At 50.3% G+C, this 27,926-nt stretch overlaps 2 protein-coding genes across 12 annotated transcripts in view; one reads left to right on the top strand and one right to left on the bottom strand.

Annotated features, from left to right (window-relative positions):
• Window positions 1-4,248, bottom strand: TIFA (TRAF interacting protein with forkhead associated domain). 8 transcript variants are annotated; one of them, XM_038134995.1, is made up of 4 exons: window positions 3,383-3,523; window positions 3,047-3,161; window positions 1,627-1,760; window positions 2-1,296 (listed from the first exon to the last, which is right to left on the bottom strand). In XM_038134995.1, the coding sequence occupies exon 4, from the start codon at window positions 1,151-1,153 to the stop codon at window positions 590-592; it is 564 nt and encodes a 187-aa protein (XP_037990923.1). In that variant the 5' UTR covers window positions 1,154-1,296; window positions 1,627-1,760; window positions 3,047-3,161; window positions 3,383-3,523; the 3' UTR covers window positions 2-589. The 8 variants fall into 8 exon arrangements, with proteins under 8 accessions (XP_037990929.1, XP_037990923.1, XP_037990930.1 ...); XM_038134999.1 differs by adding an exon at window positions 3,993-4,248 and having other exon boundaries at window positions 1,154-1,760; window positions 3,383-3,551; XM_038135002.1 differs by lacking the exon at window positions 3,047-3,161 and having other exon boundaries at window positions 3,383-3,446.
• A 95-nt stretch (window positions 4,249-4,343) lies between these two features.
• ALPK1 (alpha kinase 1) overlaps window positions 4,344-27,926 on the top strand; it is a 36,578-nt gene continuing 12,995 nt past the window's right edge. For 3 of the 4 annotated variants that reach the window (XR_005256717.1, XM_038134988.1, XM_038134990.1), the window contains exon 1: window positions 27,235-27,866. Coding sequence is in view for 1 of the 4 variants with exons in the window: in XM_038134991.1 (XP_037990919.1) it covers window positions 15,549-15,687; window positions 18,841-18,995; window positions 26,040-26,238; window positions 27,080-27,139; window positions 27,780-27,866 (640 nt within the window). In the remaining 3 variants the exon portion in view is untranslated. Of the gene's footprint in view, window positions 4,622-5,022; window positions 5,113-15,492; window positions 15,688-18,840; window positions 18,996-26,039; window positions 26,239-27,079; window positions 27,140-27,234; window positions 27,867-27,926 lie in introns of those variants that run through there. The other variant, XM_038134991.1, reaches the window with a different exon arrangement.

Below are 27,926 nucleotides of genomic sequence, written 5' to 3'. Positions count from 1 at the left end.
CAAAATTAATGTGGATGTTTATAGATCATGATCACTGATGCTACATCTTTGTGTACATCACAAGCAAAAGTAGTTAACTTGCAAAAAATATATATATGTTAATTAAATAAGTAAAAATTTAAAAAAAAAAAAAAACCAGACCTGGCTTTGAAGCTAATAAAAACATATAAGTGTTTCAAAGTTGCAAAATCTGTGAAGTCACAACCTAGGCTCCGAAAAAAATACTGTTTGGGATTTGGTGTGCAAAGCAGAGCACCAAGTATGACATGCAACAAGACATTGTGTCTCCCCTTGGCTGGGACCAAACACCCTGCTGTGCACACTCAGTGTTAATGCCTGTTAAATATCCCTCCAAGGCACGTGGCCACGGCTCTGGAATCCCGTGGATTCGAGTGACCGCCCTGCCTCCCACACCTTTCTGGGCATTGGGGAGCCCTCCGTGAAGGCAGTGGCAGGAATCCATTTCTGGAAACACCCAGCAAAGAAGACTGATGAGCAGCAGTCAGTGAGCACCAGCAAGAGCACTGGGCTGAGCTGAGAGCCGTGTATGTTGGAGGCCACAAAAGCTGATCCAGCCTCCTTCTCGCCGCTAGTACAGCTCGTTCTCATCAATCTCTGTGGGGCTTTTGCCTTGGCAGAGAGGAAAGGAGGGAGAAATGCCATTCTCGGGTATAGGCTGCAGGGATGGCAGGCACCTCTCTTGTAAGATGGGTGCTTCAGCCAAGTGCAAGTGAGTCTCAAAATAATCCACGGCCTCCCCTTCCTGAATCTCTGCCAGGATCTGGTAGTCCCCGAAACAGATGATGCACTTCCAGGGCAGGTCGATTTTGTTCAAGTAACCCAGTTCCGTTTGGTCGACGGTCAGCTTCGTTTTCTTGCTCAAGTTCTTGATCTCGAAGCCGTACTCGGAGGTGTGGAGCTTCCTGTAGAACTGCAGGGAGAACTGGATGCGGGAGACGCGCGTGTCTGCCAGGCTGTAGCTGCAGAGGCTGGGGTCGCGGCCGAACTTGGCCGTGTCGTCCGCCCGGAGCTGCTGGCGCTGGCAGAAATCCAGGCAGCGGAACATCATCTTCTCGCCCTGCCCGGGGTGGTAGAAGGTCAGGTGGAGGCACGTCACTGTCTCCTCTGTTTCGGCCTCCTCGAAGGAGCTCATGACGAGAGGAGCCCTCGGAGCCGGGAGGCGGTGAAAGCGCGGCGCGGAGTGGCTGCGGGACCCAGCGAAGTTGGTTTCGGCGCGGCGCTGGAATATTTCCTGTGCTCCTCTCCACCGACTGCACAGAACCTCCAGATCCCTGGCTGACAAAAATGCAATGAAAGCGCGGGAGCGGGAGCCCAGCAGCCGCGACTCACCGCTGCCGCCGGCAAGCTCTTCGCGAGGGTCTCGCAGGCAGAGTTATCTTTGCAGGAAATAAGCCATTTAGCAGTGAGATTTGCTTGATAGACTTAAAACGGGGTTGGGCAGTACTGGCTGGGCCTGTGTGCTCTGCTCTCGGGTGTCAAGAGACCTTTACCAACAGTCTGTCTGCTGTGGTAATTCAAATATAGGTAAACATTGCTGTGGTAATTCAATTCTGGCAGTGGTAATTCAAATATTTATAAAGCATTCCTTGGGCTCTCCGAACTGACCTCTTGCACGGAAAAAGTGTTTAGATAGTGACTGCTGAGACTGTCCACGAGACCCATTAGAGGAATTGTCACCACCTCTGGCTATTTCCCCATGGTCTGCTGGAAAACCCCAGCTCTCTGCTGCTGCAGAAGTGCTGAAAAAAAAAAGGCTTTTCTTGGGTTTGGTAGTTTTGTGTTGTTTTTCTATGTTCCTCAAGTGCAGCGCAGAGGCAACATATTTATGAAACAAATTCTGTTCCAAAGCCTGAGCGACTGCAGCGCATCCTAATACAACCTGAGACAGCTCAGGAAAGGCTGCCATCTGGTTCTCTAAACGCAAGGCCAGTGTCTCACAGCACTAAAACTGAGCCTTGGAAAGAAAAGTCTTGCTATTTGAAAGCAGAAACCAGCACATGAGTTCCCAGTTACTCACCAGAGAAACACGCGAGCAGCCATTTAACTGGTATCACACAGTGCAGATGTTTCCACATCCAGACTGCAGTAAGCTCCCAGCGTGTCTCACACAGCTCTGGAGCTCACCAGCTCCATTCAGAGCTTTATGAGCAGCTGAATCATCACTGCAATGAAGTGATGGTTGTGTTTCGTGACGATGGAGTTGACTTATGGCTTTCACGCACTGCACCCAAACACCAAGCACAGCGCATGGTGGTGTATCATCGCTTTCTCTGTGAAACCTCAAACCTGCTCCCTTTGCACCTTTAACACAAAACCAGCCACACTTCCGACACAGCAGCTCAGCAGCCTCAGCTCGGTTACTGAAGCAGGCTGCAACAGCACAGATGATGAGTGGAACACAGAATTCCCAGCAGAGCTCGCTTCGAAACAAGCTAGGAAACATCATCTGTGCTTTTGGCGGGAATGCAGACAGACACCCTGACAGCAGGTAACTCCTCTGCCGTCTGTGAGCCACGCTGTGGTGGTACCATTATCAGTCCCTCCTCCTCGTGGATTCCCCAGCCCTCTCTGGGACGCTGGAAGCAGCTCTGTGGGCCAGGAGGGACTGTCCCCGCGTCCAGCTCTGCCCTTCCTCGTTTTGCACCAGTAAGGGGATATTACATTACATGAGGTCATCTTTGGTGAAGGGGAAAACCACTGAGCGCTTTCACTATGCTCGCAGTTCAGCCCGCAGTACAGAGACACTTCTGCGCCTCACGACTTTAGTGCAAATTACTGTGTTTTACAGATGGCTACGTTAATTTAAAAAAAAAGAAAAAAAAAAAAAAAAAAAAAGAACAGACACCCATTGCTTCGCCAGCACCCGGTGATGAACCTGGCTCTGGGCAGCTCCCATAGACCCCGCTGCAGATCCACCATCACCTCAGGCACCCCCTCACGGCTGCCCGGTCCCGCTTCAAAGGCTCACCGAGGTCGAGCACACTGAACATTCCTTCACGTAAACGCTAAAGGAGTTTCTACTTACTAGAGTGCATCGGCCAGGAGGGAGGAACCTTCTGTAGATTTCTCTGCAGCTCTAGAGCAGCCGCTGCCCCGCTGTTGTCCGTACCTCCACCGCGCTCTCACCTCATCCTCCTCTCCTAGGGGACAGCGAGTGCCATCACCCCCACTCCCAGAGGCAGCAGAAGAGCGGGAAGCCCTGACAAAATGAGCTCCGGCTCCCGGACAAGGCTCGGTGCCACCTCCCCACCCCACAGCACGGCCAGCCCGGCGTGTCCCGGACCGAACCCAAGGGCACTGCCCGGCGACATCCCGCCCCCTTCCTTCCCCTCACGTCCCCCCGGCCCGGCCGCCTCCTCACCTGCCGGGAGCGGGGCTCCGGCGGCTGCCGAGGGCTGCAGCGGCTCCTGGGTCCCGGGGAGTGCTGAGGGAGCTGGCGGGAAGCGCTGAGGCGGGAGGAGCTGGAGCGGGAGGCGGGAGGAGCTGGGGCGGGAAGCGCTGAGGGCAGCGCGGGGCCGGAAACAGAAAGTCTTTGAAAATAAAGGCGAAAAAAAAAAAAGAAAAAAAGAGTTAAGTTATTTATTACAGTGGATGTCTCGAAAGGTCTGTCCGGGGTCTCAGAGCCGTGTCAGGGATCAGAAGTCTGCGGGCTCAGCTGTCAGACAAAATAATTCCGATTTTCCCCCCCAAATGAATGCTTTGAGGAGTCAAACGCTTTGGTAAGCGGCGCACTATGAGCATATAGCAGTTGGCCTGATGATGTTCTTAAATTGAGTATTTTAAAATATTGTTTGCTCTAAGAAACCGTAGTTGAGGTTCATTGTGCCGCCTTTGGGGAATAATCTTCCCCTGGCTGATGGTCTGAACTGATCAGAAAACTGTTCCTTACTTTTTTTTTTTCCCCTCCCTTTACAAATCCTGAGACAGCCCTGGATTCTTCTTTATCCATCAGCTTGGTTTTTCATCTTCACCTGTGCTACCCCCAGCTCAGGAGAGGTGGCGAGGCAAACCCGCTCCTTTTCCATCCGGATCCCAAACATTCCGTGTCCTCCCTTCCCTGTCCCCGCCCAGCAAGCGAGTGCCGAGGGCTTCATTGCTTTGGCACGGGCTGTCAAATTCTGCCTTGCTTCATGCAAACTGTTTTTCACCTGTGGGTTCTTTCTATATCTTCAACAAACAGGTCGATGACTTGTGGGTTGATAAGTTCCCTTGAAACTCTTGTGTAATAACTTCTATCTGTATGCAGCCTAATACAGCTGTTCCATGGGCTCCTCTCCCTGACATCAGAAAAAAAAGGGATTAAACTGTGTCTTGCAAGAAGTTGTGCTGAAAAGCAGAGAAGGAAAACAGGTTGTTCCAACTTTCTCCCACAGTGAAGGCATTTTTTTACAGCAGGCAGGGCTGGGTCTGTGTGCTCACACACAAGAAAAATGAAATAATTTGTTGCCTTCTGGAAAAGCCGGAATTGTGCAACCCTGCTGTTTATTGCATCTGTTGATGGTTGTAATTCCTGTCAGCCCTTTGTTTCCGGAAACAGCCGAGTCCCAGGTCATCAGACAACTTTTCTGATGGGAATATTTTGCTACTTGGATGTATTGGGGTATGTAAGGACCTTTCCCTTTTTTCCCTTGGGAATGTGTAACGTCTAATTGGCTGCATATTCCTTTATTGTTTTATGATTTAAGTGTAGCTCTGTGTGATTTTGTGCAGGGGAGGGCAGGAACTGGATTTACAGCTTCTCTCTTCAATAAGTTTCTAGTCAGTTGAAACGCTGCCAGCTTCAGGAAAACAGCTCCAGGTTTGCCCTTTATGAGGAAAAAAAAAATACGCAGGCACTCTCTGCCTGAGGGGTTTTCGGGTGATCTTCCTGCTAAAATTCTTCTGTTCTGTAGCAGAGGTCATTCCAGTATTACAATAACTTCTTCTTTTAGTTGAAATTTCTTCGGTCGAAAGCGAAACCGCAGATAAATGCGGTGTTTGGGCTAATTTTCTGTTTTGCAGGCTGGAAGACCGAGGTGGTTTTGACGTGGCTGTGACGGTGCGTTGCTCTTCTGACAACTGACTCCTCCAACTCCAGAGCCAAATCCGTAGGTAAATATGGGAAATGGAAAAATACAAGGAGCTTTTATGTTCCTGTCAGTCATAACTGGCTCAGGAAACAGGAGTCAGCGAGGGGAAATGTGTTTCTTTCTCTTTCTGGGACGTTCATGGCAGGTCAGAAGAGTTATAGGAAGTGTAGTCTCTTAATCATCTGCGGGAGTGCTTATGAGTTGGGAATGCTGTGGTGACATTTCTTGGACACTTGGGATAAATGTCCTTTATAGTCCAGCCTCTGTTATGGCATAAAAGCTTTTCCAGACCGGTCTGAAACTTTCTCCTTGTCTCTGTATTTAAATTTGAAAGTATCCTGACCCTGCTGAATCAGCAGGAGGTCTGTCCTGATTTCTGCTGTGCCGAGATTTCCACAGTTCTGCCCTTCTCTCCAAAGGTCAGATTTTGCACCTGCTTATCGAAACTGTCGATGTGGTGCTCGGGTTTGCCAGGTGTAAAGGGTGACAACAGCTGTAAATGTTGTGTGTGAGTATAATTCCCGTGGTTTTTTGAGCTCAGAAAGCCCAAGAAGGGTGCAGTCGGTGGATGGTTGTCCCCTCCAGCCCTCTCCATACCCCAGGTGTGTCTCCTGAGGCACATGAGCCCTGTCTGCTGGCTTTGCCTGGCATTAAACACCTCGCTCGTGTCCTGTCACCTGTCATGTGAGCCTGGGCACGGTGCTGCCGTGCCTGCCCTGTCCCAGCATGGCACAGGGGTGACCTGAAGCTGTCCTTGAGGGACCTGCCGAGTCACTGAGGGGGAGCTGAGTGAGAGCTGACTGATTCAGGGCCATAAACCCCAGGCTGCTCACGGCCCTTTTCTCATTCCAAACCAGCCAGGCACTCCGAGCACAGGAGTGGGAGCCAGTAGATGGCAATGTGTGACCAGACACGGGAAGACACGAGGTTGCTTTTGGGGGATTTTTGTGTTTTGTGCTAATTAGTTGTTGGTTTGTTGCAGGGAAGGTTCTTTCTTTTTCTTTGTTTTTCGTTTTTAGTCATAAAATTCGTTTTGGTAGTGCAAGAGTTGCCGAGGTGCTTGTAAGTTAGTGGTAGTAGTGGCAGTGATAACTTCCAGGAGTTGGGAAAGGCCTAATGGAGTATGCAACAAGCTGTAGTGAGGTTCTGCAACGAGTTGTTACTGCACAGCAAGCGAGTGCCCCACGTTCAAAGAGAAAAGAGACAGCCCCTTCTCCAAGGCAGGTGTACTCCGGAGATATCCCACTGTGTTCCACTGGATGTCAGTGTGAGAGGGAGGAGAGGATGTGTTTTCCCTGAAGTTTTAGCTCCCAGTGCCAAGAGCAGCTCCACTCCATCAGCAGAGGGGAGATCTTCCAAAGGAGGAGGAGAGGGAGCAGTTCCCTCTGTTTATTTCCTTCTTTGATCCTTGTTTACTCAGGAAAAAGAGCTCTTTCTCTTTTCTTCTCATCTGACCTGAATAAACTGGTGAGGAACATCCACCTTGACTGCTGAGAAGTACTCCTGATAAGATGAACTTTGTTTGTGTCACTCCCCAAGTTCTCATTTTTGTTCTACTTCATGATCTGCCCTTGGTCCTCCTTCAGAGCCTGTCTGGCTTCTCCCTTTCTCTTCCTTCTCAGTTTCTCTTCCATTTTCCTTTCCCTCCTGCTGTCTGCTGTTCTTTCCTCCCACCATCCTCCTGATTATTTTTCCTATTCCCTCCGCTGCTCCCTCCACCTTGTGTTTGCTTTTCCTCTGGACCCTTTCTCCCTCTGCTACAAAGGAAAAACTCATTTTTGTGTCTATTTTGATAGCGGGGAGGTTGAACATTGCCTTCACCAGGCCCCACATTTTACTGTGAAGGCCGAATCCACTCTCCTTGTCTGGTTTGACACCATTCAAACAGAGAGAATTCTATCTGCACACTGCAGGCTGAGCAGAGTCAGCCTTTCCAGCTCCCTTCATTGAATAAAAAAATAGTTTTGAACAAGTAAAGATAACATAAGCTGCATTTTGCTGATATGTAGCAGGACCACAGAATATAGTGACCCTTTTGTTGTTTTGCAGTTTTTTTCCCCTTTAAATTCGTAGAGTTGCGAAGGTGTTGGAGATTCCACACTGTGTGGCAGTAAAGACACGGTTCCATGATCTCAGTTTACAGCGTTCAGGGGCACCCAGCTGTGAGCAGTGCAGCCTTGCAGGTACATCCACGACCATTTCTCTCTTTTCCCTTCCAAGACAGGTATGTCTGTGTGCCAAACTACTCGAGCAGCTTGTTTCCTACTCAGGGAACTCCATCTGGTTCTCCTTCACCTTTGACTGTTCTGGAAGCCCTCCCTTGGGGCAGTTGCTGCTGAGGTTTAGGAAAAAAAGGATTTTTATTACTGCAGGTGCAAAAAATTGGCACTGAGGGGTGGTGAAGGCAGCTGGGTGTCTCTTCCCTGTCTGCAGCCCCTTGCCCGGGACTCTGCTGTGTCCCTGAGAGGAACTCCTGGAGCTGGAAACAGCAGGATTTCGGAGCACAGGGAGCATCCCTTTATGGCTCTGGTTATGGCCTCACAAGGGAACACTGTTCAATAGGCTTCAAAGTGATGCAGCCCTGGCATAACCGTGGCTGTGGCCACATGTAATATAGCCTGTAGCTCTTTAAAGAGGATTAGCCTCAGATCAGGGACAGCATTCATTGCTGGATTTCGTGTAAAGCAGAATATGCTAATGAAATGGAAATGTCTACAGCAAACATTGCATAATATTGGGAACCTCAAAACCGAGCGCCGTGTCTTGGTATCTCTGCTGGGAGCCAAACTTTCATATTCTGGTCATTATTTTGGGAAAAACTGAAGTTTATGGTATCACCACCAGCTCTCTGTAGTAAATCAAGACCTGGTTTGCGGTTTTACAAGCAAAGTTAAAAAGGTGGCAACAAGCACTTGACGGTAACTTTTCAGACATTGTCGTGCTTTGATTGTGTCGTAGTTCTCCAACAGAGACAAAACCCACCACAGCTTAAAACGTCTTCATTTGGGTTTTCTGCAGCAGGCATGGGCTTTGTTTGATCCCGTGTTTTCTTCCCATCTGCCCATCCGTTGATTTAAACACCATTTTTGGGTTTACAGGAGTTTCAGCAGTTTCAGTTTCAGGCGTTGTGAAGGGTTCCATTTACAGATGTCATGGGCATCTCTCAGAAAAATCATTTCTGCGGGATGAAATTCGAGGCTTCGCAGGGAATTGCTGCCCCTGATCCAAAGCTGCCTCTGTGCCTGCCCTTGGAAGTGTCCAGACCTGCTGGGGTGATTCCCTCCCGGCACAAGGAATTCCTGTGAGCTCCGTGTGTGTCTGTGGCGTTCGGTGCCACCAACGCCAAATCTAAACCACAGAGTGATGGACATGGAATACCCCGATGGGCCCTTCTGCCTTTGTGCACTTGAAGTGCCTCATCCCAGCCTGCTGGGGCATAAAAGTGCAGAGAAAGCCTTTGGGAAGAGGCTCCTTCTGGCTGCCCTTCCAAAACGTGCAGTTTCATCCCTCAGTCGCTTTTTCCATCCGTGTGGCCCCATATCTCAGGATTTTGTCGTTCTGGGATCTGGTGGTTTTGGTCATTTTATTTTATTTTGCTGTTTGGAAGGTTTGGGGCTTTTTCCCTGCAGACGTGGAGGGTGGTGATACATATTCATGAAAGAGGAGTCTTTGCAGCCCCTGCCTGCGCTGACAAAGACTTAGCTGTTTCACACAGCAAGCTGACTGGAATTGTGTGGGGCCTGCCTGACCAGATTAGAGCAAACAGCCAGCTTATTCCTCCAGTCATCAGGCCTCCCCTTCCTAACAATTTCCCCAATTGTCATTTTGACAAGGCTGTCATTAGGTGATGGCTTCTTTTGGCCATTTTCAGATAAAGATAATTTCCTTAACTTCCATTTTATTTGACAACAAGTAGTTTGGGAGAGAAAGGAAGTGCTTCAGTAGTTTATGGATTAAGGGTTTGTCACTTCAAAGGCATCTTTGATCTAAAAATATGTGCTGTACCAAATTCATTACGCCTTTTTTTCTTTTTCTTTTTTTTTAGAACTTTTTAATTTATTGATCTGCCCCTCAATTATTCCTTTTTTTTTTTTTTTTCCTACTTTCCCCAGTGGTACTTGGGACAGCAGTGATGAGGGGGAAAAGCACCCAAGTGGCCTCTCTGAAAAGTCATGACCAGGGCGAAACAACAGGTGCTTTTGTTCCATACTCTGCTTTTAGCCAGAGGTCCTGCCTGCTCCTGCCACGGCAGCTCCATTCAAAACTGGGAGACAGAGAATGAGCTTCACCTTTTGGGTTGCTCTGGGTCACTCCTGCGCTACAACTGGCCTAAAACCACGGCTCTGCTGTAGGCTGGGGACGGCGTTTTGACTCCCTGATGACCCCCTGGCCCCCTCCCCGTGTGCCGAGCAGTTGCTGTGTGGCTTTGGCTCTGTTCTGTGGCTGTGCCGCACCAAGGAACCCCAAAGCTCATTCTGACAAACAAATCTTGGAAGGTTTTTCTCCCCAGGATGTTTTTTTTTTGTAGCTGAAATGCTCTTCCACAAAGCTCTGGAGCAGGCAGGTGCGGTGGCCGTCGAGTGTGTTGCTCCCCAGAGCCCATCCACCCGAGGGGGGCTGCTTGGAGAGGGTTTGGGAACCTTTATGGGTCCCTTCCAGCCCTCTGCAGGGAGAGGGGGCCGTGCTGGGGGTTTGAATGTGGATCAGGAGTGGGGCTTTTCTTGCCTTAGCTGTGTCAGGCACTGGGCTTCACTTTCACCCCTCCTCTGCTTTTTAGGATCCACAGATCTCCACCTTGCCTGCAGCAGTGGAAATCCATGATGGTAGCCCATTATCCCAGCCCCACGCAGCCTTAGGTAGGGCTGGGATTTGGATTTGCCCTGTGTTAATATTAATATCTCTTCTACCTAATGACTTCAGCTTTTCCTGCAGTGTTACCTCTGCATTACAGCAGCCAGCAAAACACCTCCGTGCTGCTGCTGCTGCTGCTGGAGGCTGTTCCTGATCCCATTTCCAAACAGAAGCACTTCTGCCTGGGGAAGCTGTGCAGGGGCAGGCTTCTTTTTTTTTTTTTTCCTCCCCTTTTTGCCTGCTAATTGGCTGAGACCACCAGAATTTGGAGGACACAGATGTCACTGATAGTTTGCCTAGGGAGCACATTCATGCCCATCTGTTGCAGTCTAGAAGGCTGTTCATATATCCACAAGGCCTTCATTTAATTCTTGTCAGAAAGTAATGTAAATCCAGTTTACCTCAGAGGTCACAGCCAAGATTTATGCCAATGAGCCCCCTGCAATTTACACACACTGTAGTTGTATAGGATGAAAAGAAACCCTTTCATGTTGGTGCATATTAACAAGAAAGCTTGCCTTAGGAGAGGCTTTTTGATTGAGATTCTTCCTTATTTTAATACAGCCAGTTGGGATAGCCAGCTTTACCAAAAGAAAACATCTAATCTTTAAGCCAGAGAAGTAAACTAGCTAACTAACTGAATAAAGCCCCTAGCAGATCTATTTATTTTTTTAAAACCCATCTTTCTGCAAGGAAAGGTAAATGCTCTAGGAAAACACAAGCATGTGTGCGCTGACATGTTCAGGGAAACTGAATTTCCCTTCTGTGGAAAATGATATTAACTCAATTATTGAAACGTTTGCTAAGTTATCGAGAGAATGGGTTTTGGTTGTGTTTTTTTTTCTTTTTTTTTTCTTTTTTTTTTTTTTTTTTTTTTTTTTATTGTTTTAGTTTTTAATCCCTGAAGCAGCCAAATCCAAAAATGAAGCTGAGCCTGTTATTTTTGCCAGGAGTGGCAGGAAGGGCTCCAGAAGGCTCGTGCACAAATCCACGGGAGGGAGAGCAGCCGAGGGTGCTGTGTGGTGTGCATGCTCCCCCTCACCTGCTGCAGGTGAAAACACCAGCCCAAATGTTCCATTGCTCTCTCCCAAGGACAGCCTGCTGCAGTTCTTTCAGTCTCCCTGCAGAAAGCAGAGGGAGGTGAAATGCCAGAATACAGAGTGAAGGTGAGACTGTAACTCCAGCAGATCTGTGTCGTGATTTCACCCCTAGCCTTCATTTAACGAGGGACTCTGACAGCCTAAAGAGCTTCCCTAGGAACGAGTGTGGCTTCCTTAATCTCAGAGTGGAAAGGCCACAGCACACCAAGTTAGGCTGGAGGGAAAAGCTGGCAGGGCAAGTGGTGCAGGTAGTTGAATTGAAAACGAGCTGTTGGAAAAGAAAGGCTCCGAAGCGCTTTGCTTATTAAAATTGCTCGTGGGAGCAGGCAGAGGAGGGCAGGGGACAAAGATGGATCAGGATGTGCCAACCTGATTGCAAAAGGGTTTCAGAGTTGGGCACCTCGTTTTCTTTGGGCTCAGTGTAGCTTGAGAGTGTTTCTTTTGTTTATCCTCCTCCCTTTTCCTCCTCCCTTTTCCTCCCTCCTCATCCCTAGTTTGCCTGGCCCACGGATGTTACCTTTCCAACGTTTTAGGATAAAGATCAGTACCCACGGTGTCATAATGACCGGAGTGCTTTGGGATTAGGAGGCAGGAGAGCAAGGCAGCGCAGTGAAAGCAGGGCTCACATTCCAGGTTCCAGCGTAACACTTAAAATAATTAAAATGTTTATTTGAAAGTCAAAACAGCCTCGGCCATAAATAACTATCCATTCCTCGATTGATTGTGTGGAGTCCCAAGCGAGAGCTCTGGGAATAAGGTTTATTTGCTCCCTGTTGGGATTAATCCATAAATGTAGTCTCCGCGTGGAACTCATCAGGTCTTTGCTTCCTCTTCATTAGTCTCCCTGGAGCTGGAGGGTACCCTGAATAAGATGAAAATTAGGATAATATATTTTCAGAGAGAAAAGGCCTGGCGATCTCTAATTTGTGTTTCAGGACCATAATGCTGTGGAAAATTTCCCAAATGATGTTGTCTGAGAAACCAGCAGCTTGTTATCCTTGCTGCATTTGAAGTTTGAGTGCAGCAATTACATCTTCTTTTTCTTAAAGCCTCCAGAGCTAATTGCAGTCTTAAACCGCCTAGATTGACTCCCAGGCTTCCTTCCACCCATGGCAGAACTTAAAATTCCTTTCTCTTGACAGATCTTTTGGTCTTCTAGCCCAAGGGCTCTGAAATGTCACACTATGGCCCATTTCTGATTAAAGAGATCATTTCTCTGTGTCCCACCCAATCCTTCCCTCCATCCCTCTTGTTCTGAACCCCAGCCCCAATTAGAGGGCGACCACAGAAATGTATCTTCTCGTCCCCTGAGACCTTTGTAATATTTTTTTTTTCATCATACTTGATGCAAGGAGTTGTTTTAATCCAGACTCCAGTCAGAAACGGCACTGATTTTTTTTTCCCTCATCATTTCTGTTTTAAAGTGTCTTAACGACTACATCGAGCATTTAAAAGCTGGTTTTGCCCGAAACAGGAGTAAAGCAGCTTTCCCGTCACCAAGGAGTGCACAAATCCTCAATCTGATGCAAAATTGTTTTTATCATGTGTTTTCAAAGAGCATTTTTAAGCACATGCTTAGGAAACATTTTTGCCCAGGCAGTTTTGCAGCACGGTTGTGCTGCAATTTTCACCACTTCAAAACCATCTCCTTAAAGTGCCACTTGTTAGGATTTAAGGGAACTTGGAGAAAGCTGATTAGCAGCCATTGAGAGGCTTCTAAAGGCCTCCAGAAGTTTTTGCTGTTCTGCTCTTGGGCTTTAGGCTCAGGTCCCGTGTTTCCCCAGCAAAGCTGCGTGCCTGGTTATTTCCCCCTCCCAGCTGTCACTCAGCGCCGCAGCTGTCACAAAACACAACTTGCAGAGTGGCATCTGTGTAAAGGATGCTGATGTGCTTTAGAGCTCCGTGGTGCATTTTAAGCTGATTTTATGATGCGAGTCATTGTCCCCAGCCATGGGGCTCAAAAGGCTCTCCACCTTCTGAGCGCTAATGTACAGTTTATTGCACTTCTCCCTGTGCTCCCAGCACTTTGGTGCTGCTGCTGCTGTAAATCATTATTTTATTGCTCCGTGTCCTTGCTGTGTATTCAATTCCTTGGAAAAATGTACTCGAAGAAAAATCCCTCGCTTGCTGACGTGCGTGGATCGCTGTTAGGGACCTGGCAGTTTCCCGGTGAGTTAAATCCTCCCAATCCAAGGAAGCCAAGTGCTGTACTTCCACACTAATTTGTGCTTCCCTGCTAAGCCCTGGCAGCTCTTTGTGAGCGTGGCAGCTCGTGTGGCTCGCAAAGCCACGGGGCCCTCCTGCCTGCAGTAAAGACCCGAGCAGGGCTGGGCTTAAAGGTCTGATCTGGGGCTCTGGGCTGTAGCACAGAGGAGTGGAGCACATCCATGAGCTCCCTTGGATGCTCCTGGAGCCATGTTATTTTTTGTGAAGGGAAATGACCCGGTGTTTGCTTGCTTTAGTGCACCTTCACAGCAAATGGTGCTCATGAGCATTTATCTACAGGCTGTGAGGTGGCAGCTGAGCACAGGCCTTCTCTGGCGTGCTTCTGCACACTCCTGAAGCAGTTTCCAGGCTCCCGGGACTACTGTCCACAGCAGATCCAAGGCAGGTGTGTGTGTGCTTGGGAGTCACTGGAGTGGGCTCCCTGGAAAATGAGATTTTTGAGAAATCAATTACACAAAGGAATGGAGTCCGGGCCAGATGGCAGGGATGCTTCATCCCAACCTGGGAGGTACTCCCGGGACAGCTGCACGCTCCTTCCCACAGGGCTGGGTAATCAGATAAATCAATTAGCAGATGTCAGCGAAGCTAGCAGAGCAGGCCACGCTGGCATAGGTGTGTTAGTGTGACTGCACCTTTCTTTTCCCCTGATGGATGCCCAGCAACAGCATCAGCTTGTCTCGACCTGGCAGGGTGGAGCAGGGGACTCTGCTTTCTGGCTGGTTCCTGCGTTCAGAGACGTGTGCCTCACAGATCCTTAGGGAGAGAGGACCTTTGTGAACTGGGATGCGGACCATGAGCAAATCCCATTGTTGCCTCCTTTTTTAGATTCATCTTTGCCAGTGACAGGTCATCCAGCCCCATCTCCTGGGTGGACTTTGGACCATGCTGTCTCTGGCCCCATCTCCTTTTGCTCCCGATGGGAGCCCCTAAAAGGGTTCTGTTCCTGGGGCATCCACAGGGATGTGCTCCCAGCACCCAGCCACGCTCAGCTGGCTAAACCCTGCAGAGAGTGGCTCTTACTTGGGGCTAAAAAGATGGGCCATACTTTCTAGGTTTTCCTTCTGCTTTTATCCATGGCTCTGCCTCTGGCCGATCTCTTGCTTGCTCCCCAGCTTCTCTTACGTGCTTGTTCTCCTTCTCTTAAGTCTCCCTTTTACAGCTACTTTTAAAATTCCTTCTTTCTGTGACACTTGCATCTGCAGAGCCAGTCAGAGCCCCACTGAGGATCTGCTGCCTCCAGGCTCTTTGCTGCTGAATCCCATGGTTTGCCCTGCTCCACCTGCCCCTCCACGGCAGGCTCTCTGATCCTCTCTGCTCTCGCATGAGTGCCTCTCTTTTGCCCTCTGCTTTTCAGTCTGGCAGCTTGCTCCTGCTCAGTGCCCTTGAGAGCACGGCCTATCTGCCACCAGCTCCAGGATCCAGCCATCCCAGAGCCACAGCAGAAAGGGAAAAAAAAACTGCCTGGAAACGTTTGAGCTGCTAAAATGTGAGTGGTTTCCAGTCAGCAGAGCAAACTGTGCCTGTGTGTGTTGTTCCTTCACACTCCCCACTTCACTGCCGTAGTGTTTTCCCAGTTTTAGATGTATTTTCACTGAGGCTGCTCCTGACTGTATTGCTTCAGGCTGCAGGAACACTTTTCTGAGTGAGACCATCCTCAAATTGAGGGGGGCAAAAAAAACCAAACCCAAAATATTTATCTTGTGCTTAGTTTTTGAAAGCTGCCTGAGCGTTCTGGCAGGTATTGAGCCAGGTAGCTGTCATGGGGATGGGGGCGATTTCCTGCATCACCACTGGACACGTCCTAAGCACCGGGAGGAGAACATTGACCCACGGGGTGGCATCCCAGGGTGAAAGAGAAAGCCTCCGTGGTCTGGGGATTGCACACAGCGTGCTCCTCTCTGCCATTCCATCCCGGCTAAGCCCGAGCCCCCCAGATGCAGAGGGCTTCGGCACAGCCCCGCCGGTCACTTCCCTGCTCGGGATGTCACGGCTCCACTGAGGAGCCCGTCGTGGCTCCAGTGATGAGTTCATCCTGTCTCCCTGGCGCCTCAGAGATGCTCCCCTCACACTGTCCGGGGAGCCTGCAGTGGTTTCACACACTCCTCTAATCAAGTCCTCCGAGGCCGCCACGTGTTTTTTTTTCCTCTTTCTTTGCCCCTTCTTGAGCCTTTGGGGATAACTGATGATCCTTCAGTTAATCATTCTCCCCCTCCTTTGTCTGCCAGGTACCTCAGCCTCGCAGGGATCCTTTTGCCGGGCAGCCCGCGTCCTCTGCCGGGTGATGGATGGCGGCGGGGCCGGGGCCGTGAGCGGGCAGAGCGCCGTGGCCGCGCTGCTGCAGCAGTGCCAGCGGGCCCTGGACACCGAGCTCCTGCCGGCGCCGGGCGAGGCGGAGCAGCGGGAATACCGGCGCTGCCAAGGTGAGCTCTCCCCAGGAGAGGCGGCCGCGCTCCGCCGGCGCTCAGCCCCGGCCCTGTTTTTCGTCTCCGTGAGTGTCGAGAGATGCCTGGGTTTCGAGGCCGTGAATGGGATGCGGGCAGGGGAAGAAGCGCACTTTGTTGCAGTGAATTGCTGTCAGTTCTAATTTTAGGCTTCAGTAAACATGAGGCTGCGAGGAACAGTTTAGTTTGGGAAGAACAATGCCCAAAAGTTTGCTGATGCACATAAATTTCAGTTATTAAAAAAAAAAAAAAAAAAAAAAAAAGAAAAGAAAACAAAAGAGAGGGAGAGAGAAAGGGAAAAAAAAAAAAAAAGGATGCAACTTCTGAATAAGGGCACATATTTCCTCTCCTTTCATAGGAACTGGGGGAGGGCCCTCTCTGTTTGTCAGTTTCTCCTCATATATTAAAGAGCTCATTGCCCGAATCTTTATCTTGTAAAATGTGTGTGACCTCTATAAGTGGTGTCCAAGGGGGAAAAAAAAAAAAAAAAAACAAAAAAAACCACAAACCAACAACAAACCTTTGCAATATCCCTCTTGAAAGGAAAATCCAAGCTGGCTAAAGGCTGGAATAAATAACCAGGAAAGGAAGCAGCGTTTAGCGAGGGCTAAATAAATAATAAAAGGATCCCTCATTTGCTTCGATGCTGGCGTTACCTGCTGGAAACCAGCAGCAATTTCGGTACGGCTGCGGAGGGGGGATTTATTATTCCCGCACTCCAGCGGAATTAAGGTTTCCCCTTTGCGTGCCACATCTGCGGCACTGCCCGTTCCCCAGCCCGGTGTTAATCACGTTTCGTTTTCGCCGTGCTTGAGTGGCTCGGCCCGAACGTTGATGTGATCCTTAAAGCCCTTTGTTTGTCCCGGGCCGCGGAGCCGTTGGGAATATGTTTTTCCGACCATCCTTGTTCTTGCTGGGAGGTCAGCTGCCTTTTCCTGAAGCACCTAAGTCTGTTTGCGCTGGAGGGTGGCGTGGAGCTTTCTGTTATGGATACTGGAAGATTTTTCTCTCCTCTTCTTTTGTTGCCAACAAAGGGCACTTTGTTTCCTCGTCGCAAATTCTTTTAAGTTTTATTGTGGCTCCGCAGAATAGGCTCTTGAACTCCTAATCAGGTAGCGCTTTTTTTTTCCCCCTCCTCCTCCTCCTCCCTCCTTTTCTCCTATTAAATGCCACAAAGTATGAGAAATAATCAGTTTAGTTCCAGATAAGGTGAATCAGTGCCCTTATAATCACTCGATTGGACACGGTCCTTCAGGTAAACTGCTTCAGGAAATGGGCCATCAGAGCCCCGAGTGCTGCTCGGGCTTTCCAGGGCCGTGTTCCCATCAGCTGGAAGGAAAATACCCAGCAGCGGGGTGGTGACAGCGACATTAATAACCGCTGGGGCTCTCTCTCTGCCCGGCCGAGGCCAGGGCCCCGCAGCTCGGCGGCTCTCGGCTTCGGGGGGACCCTCCCGGAGCAGGGCCGAGGGGCTTTCCTCGCCCCCCTCTCCTCCCGGGGCTGCCTTTGTTCCCCCCGGCTTTCTCAGACCTGCGGCAGGAAGGACTGAAGGCCAAATCCCTAAAAACGGTGGGGAGAGGGGAGAGGAGGAGCACATCTTGATTTCACTTTAGACGGCAGAACGGGTGTTGGGTGGGGTCTGGATTTCTTTATTTCTGTTTTGGGCTAGAAATCATCCCAGTCCACTTCCCTGACCGTTCAGCCTTGGTTAATCAATGAGTTTGTTTTGCCAGCGGTGAGAACAGCTCTCTGTTACGAGGGCAAACTCTTGTCCTCGGAGCTGGATCTTCCTTAGGAGAAGACTCAGGCTGTCCAGTCATCCCCCTTCTACGTGGGAGATAAGTCCTTCCGTTGTTCCTTGTGAATATCCCCGTGCTGGGGTGGACATCTCTGCTCCTGCACTGATTTTCCAGTGACAAGTGTGAGGATGGGAGCAGGACCTCCTCTCCCCATCAGCCCTGCCTCTTGGCCACCTTGCCACAGTGTTCAGGGCTGAGCTCCTCCAGGCACCACTTCAGCCAGATAAGGAAATTGGGCTTTACTTTAAGCCGGGATGTGTAATGGGAAGATTTCCAAACCCTGTTTCCTTGGGATGGCAACAAGTGAGAAAATGTGGGCTGAAAAAAACGGGAACATTGTCAACTTGACTTTTTGGAGGCGGGTCCTAAATGTCCAACTCCCTGCTTCTTCCCAGGAAAGCCATACCTGTGAATGTGCTGCCGTGCAAGCATGTAATATCCTTTTGATGAAGTTCATTTTCTACAGCCCCTGCATAAAGGATTGATTAAAAAATACGTAGCAATGCATTTATTGCGTTGCCTCGTTAAAGCAGCCATGGTCTCTGAGCAGGGCTTTTTTGGGGGGATTAATGGCCAGAAGGGGCCAGATCTGCAGCTGATGATTGCCATTAACCCCATCTGGTCAATAATCTTTGTTAATCCACTTTTATTGGCCAGAGAGGCTGCCCAGCCGAGTGGTGAGCCCGGCACAGCACATCCGCGTAGCCCCCGCTGCAAGGAAAATGAAATGGAAAAGGAAAATGGGCTGTGGCTGAGAGGAAGGGACAGATCCAAGCCCAAATCTCCGGCTGTGTGCTCCTTGCAGTTGCTTCCTTAGTTGCATCAGGTTGGAGATCCACCCAGAGCTGATGGAGTGGCTCAGGACCATTATGGAGAGGGAGAGGGAGCAGGGAGGGACAAACTGCTCAAGAGCTTGTGCTTAATATTCATCGTAACCCTTTAGATTTCTGTCTGGTTGCCATCTATGGTCCAGCTTTATCATGGGCTTGGAAGTGGCTTTCCAGGATGGCTCTGCCACTGTCACCTGAGCAAGGGGGACAGATGGGGGGGGCGCAGGGGAGCAGGTTCCCTCCTGCCTCTTTGGGAGCAGCTCTTCACGCCCAGGCAGCCACCAGCCGGCAGGGCTTCCTGCTAAAAGCCTTTTTAATGGCTGGAGGCTCCCATTTCCCTGGAGGGCAGTGCAGCCAAGGGGAACGGATGGCAGGCCAGCTCCCCTGCCCTCCCCACGAGGCTGAGAGCTCTTGGGAGCACCCGGGAGAAGCCTTTTGGAGGGGCTGGTGTGGCGAGTGCTCAACCTGCTGCAATAGCCTCTCCTGCTCTTTGACCCTTGCAGCCCTGCTTCCTGAGGAGCTGAGGAGCCTGCTGGAGGAGGCCAAGGAAATGAAGTGGCCCTTTGTGCCGGAGAGGTGGCAGTACAAACAAGAGCTGGGCCCAGAAGACAAAACAAACCTGCAAGATATGATCAGCGCCAGGCTCCCTGACTTGCTGGTATGAAGTTCAACACAGCTGTGGTGCTCGGGGGCTTTCACAGGGCCCTTGTGGTTCTGTCTCCACTAAAGTGATGCTTCCCTCTTCCCCGAAGAGCTGGAATTACAGTAACACTAAAATGTTCACTTAGTGTTTTTTCTGAAAACCCACTAACTTGACAGGAGTGCTGTGCTTGGTTTAGTTCTGCTCTGCTAGTTGGTCGTGAGGATCACTCGCTTTAGCAGGGCTTGCACAATTCCTCACCTGCTCTTCTTCCAATAGAATTACCTGGCAGAATCCCTTTGAGGACCAAAGCTGGCCAAAACCTCGGCGGGATAGGCAAGGATTCAATGAGATTCTCCTGTGAGAAATTTCTCCTGTGTGAGGAGCTGCAGAATCCCAAAGGTCCTTGGGGATCCCATCCCTTAAGGCGATGAGTTTGAGCTCAAAGATTAGAAAGTGGCGAGAAATGTGACTTGCTTTTTGCTTTTCTGATTTTCCTGGAGGCACGCCAGGCACGTGGCGAATAGAGGACACCTTTTTTCCACGGTAAATGCAATATCTGGGCTGAGGGCTATCCCTTTGCCAGGACAGGAATGAAGATGAGGTATGTGAATTTCGTCGGGGGTGTTTTTTGTTCCTGTGGCCCATGTCTGAAGCCAACACCGTCCCTTTCCTGCCTGTCGTTAACTCCGAGGTGGCCAGGAGATCTCACCTGCTCCGGAGAGCCCTGCCTCAGCGAGGCCAGCGGCTTTTCTTTGGGAACAGCTTTGATTCCCCTGCGGAGCAGCGAGAAGCTCAGCAAAGCCACTGCAGGGCTGGGAAGTGGCAGCCCCAGCGTCCCCAGGTCCTGGCAGGGCTCCTGGATTTCCCCGGGGAGGGCGGGGAGTGGCTGCTCTGGGCTATTTGTTTCCTCTCTCCCTTTGGTGTGTGTGGCCTCGGACAGAAATTTATGGCGGAGGTTGACCTCCTTTACAATGCCAGCCCAGCTCCCTGTAACTTGGGAGCGTTTGTGAGCTCCCTCCCGGGGTAAGCACCTGCAGCCAGCTCCCCGAGAGACCTGGCTAGATGGGAGATTAATGTGGCTCTAATAGTGGGGCAGTGTTTGCAGCATTATGCCCTCTCCCCAGGTAGATGGGTCTTTTCTGGGATGATACCAATTATTTATTGCTGAAACATCTGTTGATAACTGCAGCTGCCCTTGTTAAACAAAGCCGATCGTGGGGTCAGGGACTATAGGGACCTCAAATCCTCCTCCGTGCTAGTTTTGGGCTATTCACCCACACCCCCTGAAGTCCATTGGTCGCCGTTGTCTCCAGCGTTTCATCCCGTGGTGGAAAATACTTTGTAAACGTTGTGCTGCCTTTCCCCATGTGCTTTGAAGTATTATTTCATCTTCATCGGTAATTTATATTCCAGCGCCATTGTACCATGGGAAAAAGGGAAAACCTTTTTTGTTTTCAATTTAATTGTAGATAGACTGACATTTTGACCTGTATTATTAGTATTAGTCAGGAAAAGGGATTTTTTTCCCCCCTTCATCCATTCCTTCTCCCCCCTCTTTTTTATTTTAAATAAAATTTCAAGGCAGAGCAAAGGCTGCCTCAGTTCTTTGAATAAAAAGCTGGGGGGGAAATGAGGCTGAAGAGAAGTGATTACAGTGTGATGAGGAAAGATAAAAGTCTGAGCAACTTTTTTTTCTTCTTTTTTTTTTGGCATGAGGGACAGAAGGATAATTTAATTCCCCGATGGACAAAAAAAAAAAAAAAAAAAAAAAAAATTAGTCTTTATCGATTTATTGTTCGGAGAAAGAAAAGAAAAAAACCCTTTAAAAAATTTTTCCCCTCTCTGTTTATTTTAATTTGCCATGCTTAGAATAAGTTCATAAACCGTGATTCATTACATTTAAGAAGCGCTTTGAGCTCCGTGAATGGACGGCGCTTCATTACCATAACACTCTGGCGCTGCTGCAGCAGGCAGCGCGGGCTGCCGGGGCTCTCCCGAGGATGCCTCGCCCTGGCAGGGGGCTGAAAAGCTCCATGAGACCGGCGCAGGGAGTAAGAGGATTAGGCTGCGGCTTCAAGGCTTTGCCTCGGCCGCTCTGGAGCTTTTACAAAAAGTGGGATCCGCCTCGGCTGCTCGTCAGGAAGGCAGAGCCGCCTTCTTCAGGTGCTCGCCTTCCTCTTTGCTGGGGGATGCTCAGCGCCCCTCTGCATCCCAGAGAAGCTGCAGGGTTTGGTTTCAATTTTGGGGTGTTTTTTTTTTAATTATTCCTGCCTGGATTCACCGCCCCAAGGCCACCACAGTTCGACAAGCTCAACGTGATGAGGTTTTCCACGTTTTGCTGACAGGTTCCAGCCAGCAAACCAAGCCCTTCCTGCAGCCCCCGTGGTGGGAATCTGCGCTGAGGCCCAAAGGGTGGTAGCCAGCATCTCTACCCAAAGCCACAACTGGGAAACACTGGGATTTATTTTTATTTAACGAGGCAAAGCAAAGTCAGACCTGCCACAGCGTCCTTGCTGGCAGGGATCAAGAAGGAGGGGTTATTTTTCCTCCCTGAATACCACGTGTGCTGTGGGATTCGGAATGGGGCTGCGGGTCCCCAGGGGAGGCTGCCAGGGGTGCCCTTCCTGCAGGTCTTGGCTTTCCCAAGAGATGGAATTAGCCTAATGCTCGGTGAGCAGCCAACAGAGGGCAACATGCCCATGTCCACGGAAGCTTAGATCCCAAAAAACCTGCTGTGCCTTCAGCTGAAGGATGATTCCAGGCACACACGTAGTTCTCTTGGAGGATGATTCATGCAACATTAATATTTTAAGGGGTTTTTTCTTCCTTTTTGTTGGTTTTTTTTTTTTTGCCTGTCTGCAAACCCATAGTGATGATGTGGAGCTTTGCTTCATTTTTATCGTACCTATCAGTAATTCCTGCCTCCAGCCGTGGAGCGGGATCTGCTGGGATGGGCGCAACGGGAATACAAAAGGAAAAGCCTTCAAGAGTGGGGCTGCTCTGGTCCTTCTGCAGGGAGCTGTGCAGGCCGGCTCCATGCTCCCTGCTGTGGATGGCGGAGCTGGGATCCTGGCCCTGCTGGCAAGGGATCTCCTGGGATTTAATGGGAATATTGAAAAGAGTGGGAAATAAGGCCCTGCAGCCCTTGGCTAATTAGGTGCTGATGGATTGCCATTAGGGAGCCCGTTCCGAGGGGCTGTGCCCTAACTGTAGGTGTGTGTGTGGCACTGAGGAGCTTTGTAAAAAGAACTAAAGCTGGGGGCTGAGGGTTTCGTTTTCCCCTCCTCCTAACGGTGGGTGTGGTGACAGGAGAATTAAAGCCCTAAATCGTAGCCCTGGGATCTCGGTTGTTGAGGCTGACCTTTGGCTACCTGCCTCTCCTTTAGAGCTCTTCTTGGGTGATCCCGGTGAAACGGAGAGTGATGTGAGGGGTGAATTCCAGCCAGGAATCGGCAATCGAGGCACCCCAGCCTCCCGGGGGGGCTTTGTAAGTGAGAAGGGTCAGAGATGAGGTGCAGGAAGGAGAGCTTCAGCTCCCCGGGGTGACTGCCCTGGTGCTGCAGACCACTCTGCCTTCTGCTGCCTGGGTGGGAAAACTACAGCAGAATTTGTGTGGACCATAAAAAAATAAAAAATTAAAAAGCTGGATCCTGGGTTTGTGTAGGACTGTCACTTCACTTTGCTCGTGGGTAGGGTGTACTCCTGCCAGAGGCAGCTTCTTGGAGTATTTACAACTTTAAATGTGTTTTCTCAAGTGGATCGATGTTTTGAGGCAAGAGGAATGGTTTTGATTCAGGGAAGAGTCTCTCATATCTTTAGATGTCGATAATGGTCTTGCAGTTGCTCCCTCAGGGGGCTTCTGTCGCTGGCTTTGCTATATTTAAGTATTAAAATATCTCCTTTCAATGTGCCACAATAGTTTATAAGCGGTCCTGAACAAATCAGGGCCACAAAACGACTGTGGCACCTCTGTATCCTTGGTACTAATCAAGAGCAGGAGCCCGACATGTGACCATGGTCCCCCAAATCCCTGCTGCCCTGTGGGATACGAGGCCCCCAGGAACCCCCCTAAAAGCAGCTTCCTGGGCACTTTGAGGGTTCTCCTTCTGTCTCCATCACAAAACGCTGCTGTTCTTTTTCCTTGAGGGAGTCAGGAGCTATTCCCAGTCTTGGACTCGGTGAAGCAAGGCAAGGTTGGTTGTAAAAGCTGGCCCAGTCTGTGGTGTTTTGAGCTGCCCCTAATGGAACCAACGCTGCTGCCTTTGAATTCCCAGCTGCAGGATGAATAACTTGAGGTGATGAACAGGTTCGGGGCAGGGGAGAACTCTCGTCTGCTCTGAGCCAAGAGGGAAGCGTGCAGGAGCTGCCTGGACGCTTCGGTCCGCAGCAACGCACCGTCCCGTGTGTGGGCCTGTGCCTCCAGACACGCTTTCTCCTGCCGTCCCCGGGCTGCTGGGAGCCTTCATTCCCTGCTGCTTGTGGAGTGGGCTCTGATTGCCAGCTGGAAGGCAGGGCCTGATAGAGAAGTCCCGCTCGGTGACAGCAGCTTTGGTCTCTGGGAAGGACGGGCTTTGCTGGCGGCGTGTGGGGTGCGAGGGGGAAAGGCTCCAGCCCCATCCATCGGCTCTGTGTTCAATCTGACGGGAGGGGGGCAAAGGAAACCGGGCAATTTGTTAGGGTTCAGTGGAGTGCTAACTAGGAGCAGCTCCTGGGAGAGGACTGGAGCACCTGGAAGCGCACGTGTGCGACACTCCTGCCCTGTGCACGGAATTAGAAATGCTTTGCCGGCCGCTCTCAGTTTTTGTGGCTTTTTAAAAAGGTTTTAAAGCTCGGCTGCAGTCGCAAGTGAAACTAGGACTGAACCGGTCTGAGGCCAGTGGGTATCAGCAAACACGGGAGTCCGGAGCACCCGCAAAACTGTGGGGATGCTGGAAATTAAATCTTTCTTTCCCCTGCTTTTAATCACGCTGTTTGTAGAGGCCTTTTTCCAAAGGGGATCCTCCTGAGCCCGCAGGCTATGGAGGAGGGCTTGCCTCTGGGACCTTGGCTTTATAAAGAGGGCCGAGAGAGTGGATTAAATCAATATTTCATTTATTTGGGCTTGTAATTCCTCTTCCATCAGCTGCCACATAAAGATTTCCCCCTATTTCCTTCCCCTCCTCCTCATCCTCATTTACTATGCGCCAATAATTTCCCTTTGACGCTTTCCTGCCCGTCCCAGTGCCAGATGGCCCCGGTTCTGAGCTTCTCCCCTCTCCTGGGAGCGGCCCCCATTGTCGATGCGGAGGAGGCGTCGCGGCTTTGAACCCAAAGCTGGGACCCGAACTTCGGGAGGAGCCGAGCCCGCTAATGCGGGGAGCCCTGCGAGCCTCGCACACCCTCCCCGCCCGGCGCCAGCAAGGCGAGTCCCCCTCGCCCAAGGCCGCTTTGCATTCCCCCCAACGCTCCGTGTAGAGAAATCCGGAGCAAATTCAATTCCCCCGCCGCCTGATCCCACTTCCCAGCCGCGGCGAGCTTCCCCTTTGTGCCGCAAACTCGATTAGGCGGATCCATCGCGCGTCGCGGTCGCAGATGTGACAACAAAGTGCGCGCCTACCTCTCTCTTTCCCTCCCTCTCCCCGTCTCTCGAAAGCGGCAGAGGGAGTGAGTAAATCTGCCCGGTTCTGCTCGGGACGCAGCGGGCTGAGGCATCCCGGGAGCCGCCGGGGCGGCTCTGGGAGCCGCTGTCGCGGTTCATCCCGGAGCGGTGTTCCCGAGGTGCTGAGGAATTCCCCAGGCACACGAGTGTGAAAGGAGAGGGGGTGCTCGTTTCTCCGTGTCCCGCTCGGGACGGGGAGGGGACGTCGCCGTGGCGCTGTGTGCCACACAGCGTGCCTTCCCCCCCAAAAAAACCAAAAAAAAAATTAGCCGCGTTTCTCCCCTGGCTTGACTTTTCTACATTTTGCGTCCATTTGGGTTTGGAGAGGGACACGAGAGGTTTCGGCATTGAGCGGGGAGTTAAATTATGCAGCTGCAAGACTGCCAAGCCCTTCAGAATAGGATGCTTCGTTTAGATTTTCCACAATGCTATTGAAGTGCTTATTTTCCTCCTGAAGAGACACAAACAGATGCAAACTTCTGTAAACACTTTAGAAATGAATTCAGTGAGTTTGGCCTCTCAGCAGTGCTCAATAGCTGACAGAAAAATGTCTAATTAGTGCAAGTGGAAATAATAGGGCCACTTGGATTCCTTCCATCCTCCTCCAAGTCTACTTTTCCTAGGAACTCAAAGGCCCTTTTGTTTGGTAGGTCACCCTCTCTCAGGCTTTTGTGCTCCGATCTATTAAAGGAAGAAGGGGAGGAAAAAAAAATAGATTAGGCGATGCTCTGTGCTTAAATATATGGCCTGTTGATGAGCATTTGGAATGGCTGGTTCGCAGTGTCAGTTTACAGGTGCTTGGAGAGAGGGATTCCTCCATTGTTGGCCGGAGTTGTGCCTGCCGGAGCTTCAGGAATCCTTTTCAAGTGCCATCCTCTCAGAAAAATCCAACTCGAAAAAAAAAAAAAAAAAAAAAAAAAGTTTTACAAATCTGCCTTGCTGGAGTGCCATGCCCATACCAGGCCATGCCCAACAGCAAGGGGCTCAGGAATTCTGGCAATTCCCCAAGAGGGTGCTGCTGTGGGCATCCAGGAGAGTTCAGAGGCACTTAGTAGTCACTAAGGATGGCCTGCAGGGGAAAAACATTGGATACATTGGATTCCCGGCCTGTTTGCCTGCTTGTGGTGTACAGAGGAGTGGGTGGCCTGAGCTCCAAATGGGACAATGGCTACAGTGACCATTTCCAGCCTTCCCTTTTTCACCTAATTGCTGCTGGGCATGGCTTAAATCCATTATCAGACCACCAGATTCTGTAGTTCCAAATATCAGACAATTAAAAAAACAATAATAAATCCAGAATTATAGCCACAGCCCAAACAGAATAAACAGGTGGCACCTCCGAACCCTAAACATGAAACGGGGTTGGTGAAGCTGAACATTTTCCAGCGCTCCTGAGGCTTTTTTCTTGGTTTTTTCCCCAGGCTTTCCTGAAGGCCTCCATCGTGGTCGGGGACAGCAGCACGGCCACGGCCGTGGTGTTCCTGCTGGACCGCCTGCTGTACTGGCTGGACGCCTCCGGGCGGCTGCTGCGGCTGGCCAAGGGGCTGCACCGCCTGCATCCCGCCGCTCCCATCAGCCCGCAGCTGCTCATCCGCCAGGCTCGCCTCGCCGTCAACGCAGGTACCGCTCTCCTCGGCCCTGCCAGCAGCCTCTTGACCCGGGAGGGGACGCTCGGTGCCCTGGCCGCCAGTGACACGCTGGCGGTGGCACCTTGGCGGGCGCGCTTCCCGCTGCCGGCCCCCTTGAGCCCGGCCCGGCTCCTCTCAGTAGCACAAAGGGGCCGGTGTGAAGGGTTTCGGAGGCAAAAGAGGGAGAGAAAGTTGTGAAAGGGTGTGGGAAATACTAATTGGGGCTTTTGTGCCTTAACAAATCTTCCCTGCTGGTTTCAAACGGGGATATCTGAATTGCTGTACTCCTGAGCAAGGGCCTTGAGAAAAGGAAATTAGAATCCTGGCATTTTTCTCCACGCTGTCCCAGCTGCTTTTTATTTTTCAGCGGGGCCACTTGACTATGCCAACAATGCAGGTTACAGCTCCTCCAGGATAAAAAAAAGTAAAATTCCATCATTCCTGTAACATGGACAGTGCCTGAAGGATTTTTAACACATCTTCCTGTGGCCGTGCTTTCCATGGAGAGACCTAAATGGGTTTCCAAAGCCCACGTTTCCTTGGGACAGAATCCAGCAGCATGGCTGCTGAAGGAAGCAGGCTAGACTGGGTGGGAATAGGAGCTGGGAATCCCAGCAATCTTCCAGGAATGCATGATGTGTAAAATAAAAAAGACACATTCACAATGTCATGTTACTGTACAACCACATGTCACGGAAGGTGGGGCACCTGCAGTTCTAGCTATGGACAGTAGCAGTTCTGTGTGATACCTGATGAGTGTTTTTATTCATCTCATGCCACAAAACATTTTCATGTTCATCTTCGGGTTTGTTTTCCCTTTGCTTTTCAATCAGGTAAACTTTTAAAAGCTGAGTATATCCTGAGCAGCCTGATTAATGACAATGGAGCAACGGGTATGTGTAAATTTCTTTTCCAATTTCATACTTGCTGTTTTGGTGTGATTTTTGATCCCAACTTTAACAGTTACACCAGCCAAAACCAACCCCAGTAACAACTCCTTACATCACACCTCTCCTTCCTTCACCATTCTCTCCCAAAATGTGGGAACATTACTTTGTTTTTGAAATTTCTGTCATTCGTCCTTATATACCTTCACTTGGATGGAAAAATATCCTGAATGGAGAAGTTTAAGCTGTGGAGCAATTTCAAGGAGCTGAGTGATGTAGGAAACTCAGGCAACTCCATCCCCTCAAAAATCCAGATTGTTGGAGTAATGTTCAGCCTGATCTTAGAGACTAAATTCCCAGTGATCTCGCAGGCTAAAGAAATACTTTATTCTTTATGTGTTGTTTTCCTTTCTTCAGGGTTTCTTCAGTGGGTATGTTCAGGTTGCTGTAGAACTGTGAAAAATTGAGGCAGTTTTCGGGGTTCTCTCGGTCTGTTTTCCCTGGGAAGCGGAGATTCTCATATGGAAAGGGCCTCCGTGCAAGGAGGAGGATCCTGGCAGTTTGCTGGGATTCAGGTAACCCTTGGAGGCTGAGAATGACAGGAATACTTTTCATTCTACACCGAGTTTTCCCACCCCTCCTGCAGGAACGTGGCGATACGCCGAGGAGAGCGATCGGGTTCTCGTTCAGGCAGTCTGCCTGCAAATCAGGGGACAGATCCTGCAAAAACTTGGTAAGGCTGCCTTCTGAAAGCTTCTGCTCAAGGTTTCCCCCTGGGTTTTTTCCCCTTTAA

Source organism: Motacilla alba, chromosome 4 (genome assembly GCF_015832195.1).
Source record: "Motacilla alba alba isolate MOTALB_02 chromosome 4, Motacilla_alba_V1.0_pri, whole genome shotgun sequence".
Taxonomy (NCBI): Eukaryota; Metazoa; Chordata; class Aves; order Passeriformes; family Motacillidae; genus Motacilla; species Motacilla alba.
Note: the sequence above shows the minus strand (reverse complement) of the source record. Positions and strands in the feature narration are given on the sequence as shown.

What these genes read in the sequence shown, in the direction of transcription:
- TIFA (XM_038134996.1), bottom strand. Translation starts at nt 2,061, where the DNA reads ATGGCTGCTCGCGTGTTTCTCTG. An exon ending in GCTGCTCGCGTGTTTCTCTG is followed by an intron (nt 1,761 to 2,038) that starts GTGAGTAACTGG and finishes TTTTTTTTTCAG; the next exon opens with CACTTCTGCAGCAGCAGAGA. An exon ending in ACACTTTTTCCGTGCAAGAG is followed by an intron (nt 1,297 to 1,626) that starts GTCAGTTCGGAG and finishes CATTTTTGTCAG; the next exon opens with CCAGGGATCTGGAGGTTCTG.